At 40.1% G+C, this 6,394-nt stretch overlaps 2 protein-coding genes across 3 annotated transcripts in view; both read right to left on the bottom strand.

Moving 5' to 3' along the window:
- The window catches only part of LOC309337240 (vespryn-like), a 411,113-nt gene that overhangs the window by 306,816 nt on the left and 97,903 nt on the right, over positions 1–6,394 (bottom strand). The window lies entirely within an intron of this gene.
- Positions 2,212–4,686, bottom strand: GLOD5 (glyoxalase domain containing 5). 2 transcript variants are annotated; one of them, XM_081854059.1, is made up of 4 exons: positions 4,234–4,686; positions 3,335–3,490; positions 2,344–2,458; positions 2,242–2,292 (listed from the first exon to the last, which is right to left on the bottom strand). In XM_081854059.1, exons 1-4 carry the CDS (start codon positions 4,372–4,374, stop codon positions 2,285–2,287), a joined length of 420 nt encoding a protein of 139 aa, XP_081710185.1. In that variant the 5' UTR covers positions 4,375–4,686; the 3' UTR covers positions 2,242–2,284. The 2 variants fall into 2 exon arrangements, with proteins under 2 accessions (XP_081710184.1, XP_081710185.1); XM_081854058.1 differs by having other exon boundaries at positions 2,212–2,458; positions 4,234–4,683.

Genomic DNA, 6,394 nt, shown 5'->3' with positions numbered 1-6,394 from the left:
TTGTCCATAAATTACCATATAGCAGGCATGTCCCACCAGTAGATTGCGATCTACAGTGGTACCTTGGTTCTCAAATGCCTTGGTTCCCAAACGCAGAAAACCCGGATGTAAGTGTTCCAGTTTTCAAACATTTTTCAGAAGCCGAACATCTGATGCGGCTGTCGGCTATCTTTTCCGGGGTGCTTGCACCACTCAGAAGCTGCACCTTGGTTTTTGAACATTTCAGAAGTCAAACAGACTTCTGGAGCGGATTAAGTTTGGCCCTTTTGTCTTTGCTATTTATTTTGTGTTTTTGTTTTTGATGCTTTTTCGGTTAATTTGTTTTTGTGACTGTGTGGAACCCAGTTCAGCTACTGATTGATTGATTGATTGACTGATTGTGTGACTGCGGAAATGTATAAAAGCCCCCCATCCAAACAATGACTATCATCAGTACAGGTAAGAAAAAATAATAATTTTAATTTTTATCATCTACAATACTGTCTTATTTATTTTATAGTACAGTACATTGATTATTGCTTTCATTTTATGGATCCATGGTCTCGTTGAATAGTAAAATTCATGTTAAATTACTGTATTAGGGGTCGTTTTTAAAAGTCTAGTACAGATTAACCCATTTTGCATTACTTTCTATGGGAAAGTGTGCCTTGGTTTTGGAACAGATCTCCCGAAAGAATATAAGAATTTGTAGAAAGTACTTTTATCATATGTGGTGGCAATGCAAGCTTATGAAAAAACATTTTTTTTTCCAATCCGTTATATACCATTTCCCCATTTTCCCCCTCCCATAATTTTGCATTGCCACCACATATGATGAAAGTCCCTTCTACCTCTTTACATTTCCAACACTGATTTTCCCTCGCTTTATACATATTTTTTGCCAATTTAACCAGTTTTCAATACCACATAGCCATTGTTTTCATATAGTTCTCTTTAAGTCAGGTCCAGGCCATGAATGTGAATTCCTATTGTGCTTTTAATTCTTCCTTTAAACTATTTTTTAATTATTTTTTGCAATCACATAAAATAAAAAATATCACAGCCCAACTCCCAAATGTGGAATTTCCAAAATCCCCCAATTTCCCTCCATTTTTTCCAATTCTTTTTAAGTCAGTTCCAGGCCGTCAATTTTAGATTGTTATTCCATAATCTTTCCAAATCTGTCATTTGAGTATTATGTCCCACATCTTTTGCCCACTTTATCATAATACACTGTACCTTTTCATCCGTTGTTTCCCATTCTAACAAGTTATACATTTTCAATAATAATAATAATAATAATAATAATAATAATAATAATAACAATAATAATAATATATTTATTTATACCCTACTCATCTGGGCAGCTTCCAACAAAAGATTAAAATACAATAATTCTAAAAGCTTCCCTAAACAGTCATTTGTCCATGAAGTTTTCTTGGCAGGGATACTGGAGTGGCTTGCCGGTTCCTGCTCCAGGTGGATTACGTTTGGTCAAAACTCTCCACTATGACCTGTCCATTTTGGGTGGCCCTGCACGGCATAGCTCATAGCTTCTCTGAGTTATTCAAGCCCCTTCACCACGGCAAGGCATGCAGATAACACAACCTTGATGGCAGAAAGTGAGGAGGAATTAAAGAACCTTTTAATGAGGGTGAAGGAAGAGAGCGCAAAATATACTCTGAAGCTCAACATCAAAAAAACGAAGATCAAGGCCGCTGGTCCCATCACCTCTTGGCAAACAGAAGGGGAAGAAATGGAAGCAGTGAGAGATTTTACTTTCTTGGGCTCCATGACCACTGCAGATGGTGACAGCAGTCACGAAATTAAGAAACGCCTGCTTCTTGGGAGAAAAGCAATGACAAACCTAGACAGCATCTTAAAAAGCAGAGACATCACCTTGCCAACAAAGGTCCGTATAGTTAAAACTATGGTTTTCCCAGTAGTGATGTATGGAAGTGAGAGCTGGACCATAAAGAAGGCTGATTGGCGAAGAATAGATGCTTTTGAATTATGGTGCTGGAGGAGACTCTTGAGAGTCCCATGGACTGCAAGAAGATCAAACCGATCCATTCTGAAGGAAATCAGCCCTGAGCGCTCACTGGAAGGACAGATCCTGAAGCTGAGGTTCCAATACTTTGGCCACCTCATGAAAAGAGAAGACTCCCTGGAAAAGACCCTGATGTTGGGAAAGATGGAGGGCACAAGGAGAAGGGGATGACGGAGGACCAAACCGCGGGAGGCAGTGGAAGACAGGAGTGCCTGGCGTGTTCTGGTCCATGGGGTCACAAGGAGTCGGACATGACTAAACGACTAAACAACAACAAACAGTCATTTAGTGTCACTTTCCATTATTTCTCCCACCGTAGTTGCAGACTTCCAGCAGATTATGGTCCGGATCTCGGAAATAAATGGATTTTATTGGGCCAAGCGCCCCAGTTCTGGCCACTGGGCCTTCTTCAATGCTGACCCCACATACCTAAAAAAAGCAACAGGGGAGGAAATGAAGGAAATGAAAATGAATGAAATGAATGAAAAAATCTAAAATTCCATCAAAAGCATTTTGCAACGTTACATTGCTCCTGCAATGCCAATTCCCACCCCCCTTTTTAAATTGAGTGTTACAACTATTCCGTTCATTGTTAAAAATAAAATAACACCTAAAAAAAAGTTTAAAAACACACACGAGAAACACCAGAACCTAAAAGTAAGATTCAAATAATAATAATAATAATAATAATAATAATAATAATAACAATAATAATAATAATTTATTTTTACCTCGCCCATCTGGCCACTCATTGTTAAAAATAAAATAACAATTTTAAAAATATTATTATTTTTCTGCTGTACTTTATTGGAAGGAGAAACATAATCATTACTTTAACAGCGAAACAATTAATGTAACTTAAACAATAACATGATAGCATATGTATCCATGTTTGTTAACTGATGTGGTTAAAGCATTTTTTTCCACACACAAAAACTACTTAGACTGAGTTTTAGCACACATGAAAAACTTTAAACAAATCCTTATTTCCTGATGAATAGCCTTTGGACTATAATGTAACTGAAATAGAAAACTATCTTTGGAAAGATTTTTCCTCCAAAAGCATTTTCTTTTTTCTTTTTTAATTTAAATTTTAAAAATCCAATTTAAATTTTAAAAACCTGACTTAAATAAAAAAATCAATTTTTTTAAAAAAAATCTGATTTAAAATTTAAAAATCCAACTTAAATTAAAAAAAACAATTTAAATAAAAAAGCCAATTTAAATTTTTTAAAAGAGGATTTTTTTTAATTAAAAAAACCCATTGCTTTTTTTTATCCCCCCTGGTTGGAGCCCCTGCCTGACCTTCAGGTGTTCCACCAGCTGTTCCAGAGGCATCTCTGTGACAAGGCAGAGGTCCAAAGAGCCAGGGGTCGGCTGGTGGGCTTTGGGTTCGAATTCCTTCCCCACTTCGTGGAGGTTGAACTTCTGCTGGCCAAAATGCAGAGCTTGACGGTTTCCCTGTGAAAGCAAAACGTAGCCTGGAATGACGAGGAGAGAGACAAGGGAAGCAAATACAGCCTTTGATCATGGTAGAGATATACCCATTCCAGAATTCTGTTCCAAAACTGAGGCACGCTTTCCCATTATTATTATTTTTAAAGCAAAACATCCGCGACCAGAAAGAGGAGGAGTATCAGGAAGAGTGGAATAAATTTAATGATTATCTAGTTAAATTTGTTAAGTTAATTGAAAATAGCTTGCAGATACTTAATTGGCTTAGGGCTTTATTTATGTTAAGTGACAAATTAATATGTTCAATTCCATAAGGTGAAGATTTAAGGGTGCTAATGTTTAAGTTAAATTTCATAAGAATTGGGATTTGGGAAACCGTTAAAAGGACATGCAATGAAATTCAACCAAGGGGAAGCGAAGAAGTCACTTAACAAAGTTAAGAAGTGTAATTTTCAATAAGGCTATGATTTATGTTTGTTTGTCTTGTGTGTGTGTGTGTGTGTGTGTGTGTGTGTGTTTGTTTGTTTATAATATTGTGAAAACCAATTAAAAAAAATTGATTTTTTTTAAAAATAAAAAAGCAAAGTGGATTAATCCATCCCAGACTTTTTAAAAACAGCAATTTGAGTATGAGTTTTACTCTCCAACGAGACCGTTGATCCCTAAAACGAAAGCGATCCTCAATGGACCATACTGTAAAATAAATAACACCGTCTTGGAGGTGATAAAGAGGTCACCATTCCCAGCACCTTGAAGGAGACGACTTCCATGCCGAGGACCCGGGAGTAGAAGGCGGCTGTGTCCTCAATGCTCCTCACCGTCATCACCAAGTGGTCCAGCCGGTGGATCAGGCCTGGTGGGGCCGCCTTGCCGCTTTGCTCACGGGACATTTCCCGAGGAACCTGCAAAGCACAAGGAGAATTGCAATGATCCAGCGCAGGAGATCTGTCAGCAAGACTTCATTTGAATCATTTTTTACAGAAAGACTCTGTCTTGCTGGCATCCTCCTAATATTGACAAGTGGAGGAAGGTTTCCTATTTGCAATAATAAAATCCCTTTTTTACAGAAAGGTTCATCCTTGCTGGCATCGTCTTAATACAGTGGTACCTTGGGTTAAGTACTTAATTTGTTCCGGAGGTCTGTTCTTAACCTGAAACTGTTCTTAACCTGAAGCACCACTTTAGCTAATGGGGCCTCCCGCTGCCGCCGCACGATTTCTGTTCTCAGCGGGAGGGCCCATTAGCTAAAGGGGTGCTTCAGGTTAAGAACAGTTTCAGCATAATTATAATTATAATTATAATTATAATTATAATTATAATTATAATTTATTTATACCCCGCCCATCTGGCTGGGCTTCCCCAGCCACTCTGGGCGGCTTCAAAAAAAAAAATTAAAATAATGTAATACATCAAACATTAAAAGCTTCCCTAAACAGGGCTGCCTTCAGATATCTTCTAAAAGTTGGGTAGTTGTTGTTGTCTTTGACATCTGCTGGGAGGGCGTTCCACCGGGCGGGTGCCACTTCTGAGAAGACCCTCTGCCTGGTTCCTTGTAACTTGGCTTCTCGCAGTGAGGGAACCGCCAGAAGGCCCTCGACGCTGGACCTCAGTGTCTGGGCAGAATGATGGGGGTGGAGACGCTCCTTCAGATATACTGGACCGAGGTCGTTTAGGGCTTTCAACGTCAGCATCAACACTTTGAATTGTGCTCAGAACCGTGCTGGGAGCCAATGTAGATCTTTCAAGACCAGTGTTATATGGTCTCGGTGGCCGCTCCCAGTCACCAGTCTAGCTGCCGCATTCTGGATTAATTGCAGTTTCCAGGTCACCTGCAAAGGTAGCCCCACGTAGAGCGCATTGCAGTAGTCCAAGCGGGAGATAACCAGAGCATGCACTACTCTGGCAACAGATAGGTAGCCGTGTTGGTCTGCCATAGTCAAAACAAAACAAATTCCTTCCAGTAGCACCTTAAAGACCAACTAAGTCAGTTCTTGGTATGAGCTTTCGTGTGCATGCACGAAAAGAAGAAGTTCTGAAGAAGTGTGCATGCACACGAAAGCTCATACCAAGAACTGACTTAGTTGGTCTTTAAGGTGCTACTGGAAGGAATTTGTTTTGTTTCTACTCTGGCAAGACAGTGCACAGGCAGATAGGGCCTCAGCCTATGTACCAGATGGAGCTGGTAAACAGCTGCCCTGGGCACAGATTTGACCTGTGCCTCCATGGACAGCTGTGAGTCCAAAATGACTCCCAGGCTTCGTACCTGGTCCTTCAGGGGCACAGTTACCCCATTCAGGACTGCCTCCTGTCCCCCCAAAACAGTACTTCTGTCTTGTCAGGATTCAACCTCAATCTGTTAGCCGCCATCCATCCTCCAACCGCCTCCAGACACTCACACAGGACCTTCACCGCCTTCACTGGTTCTGATTTGAAAGAGAGGTAGAGCTGGATATCATCCACATACTGATGAACACCCAGCCCAAACCCCCTGATGATCTCTCCCAGCGGCTGCATGCAAATGTTGAAAAGCATGGGGGAGAGCCTTTATTCGACCGATAGTCAGAGATAAAACACAATACAGAATTATAAACTAAGACATCATAGGGGTACATAAATAAGGTAGGGCCACAGTACTAAACCTCTCACAGATAACCCACATCAAAGCATTCAGTTATACGTTTCCGACACTTGAGTGCCAGGAAAAGAAATTTAGCCACTGACAAAGTTGTTTTCCCAGAAGACTTATTTAGCAGATATGCTGTCTGCTTTCCTCTTTGTCGGGGACTGAGCTGGGGTAAGTATGGAGTTATAAGATACTGTCTTAAATCGTTGTAGAAGGGACAGCTCAGTAAAATGTGCTCTGTGGATTCTACCTCACCCAACGCACAATGGCATAATCTCTGGTCATAT

Source organism: Podarcis erhardii (assembly GCF_964252035.2).
Source record: "Podarcis erhardii genome assembly, chromosome: 2".
In the NCBI taxonomy this organism is placed as follows: domain Eukaryota; kingdom Metazoa; phylum Chordata; class Lepidosauria; order Squamata; family Lacertidae; genus Podarcis; species Podarcis erhardii.
The sequence above is the reverse complement of the archived record's forward strand: the minus strand, read 5'-3'. Positions and strand labels throughout refer to the sequence as shown.

Excerpts from the sequence above, each read along its gene's own strand:
- GLOD5 (XM_081854058.1), bottom strand. The coding sequence starts at position 4,374 with ATGTCCCGTGAGCAAAGCGGCAAGGCGGCCCCACCAGGCCTGATCCAC. Across the intron at positions 3,491-4,233 it reads TGGAAGTCGTCTCCTTCAAG|GGAAACCGTCAAGCTCTGCA; the intron begins GTGCTGGGAATG and ends TTGCTTTCACAG. Across the intron at positions 2,459-3,334 it reads AGCTGGTGGAACACCTGAAG|GTATGTGGGGTCAGCATTGA; the intron begins GTCAGGCAGGGG and ends TGCTTTTTTTAG.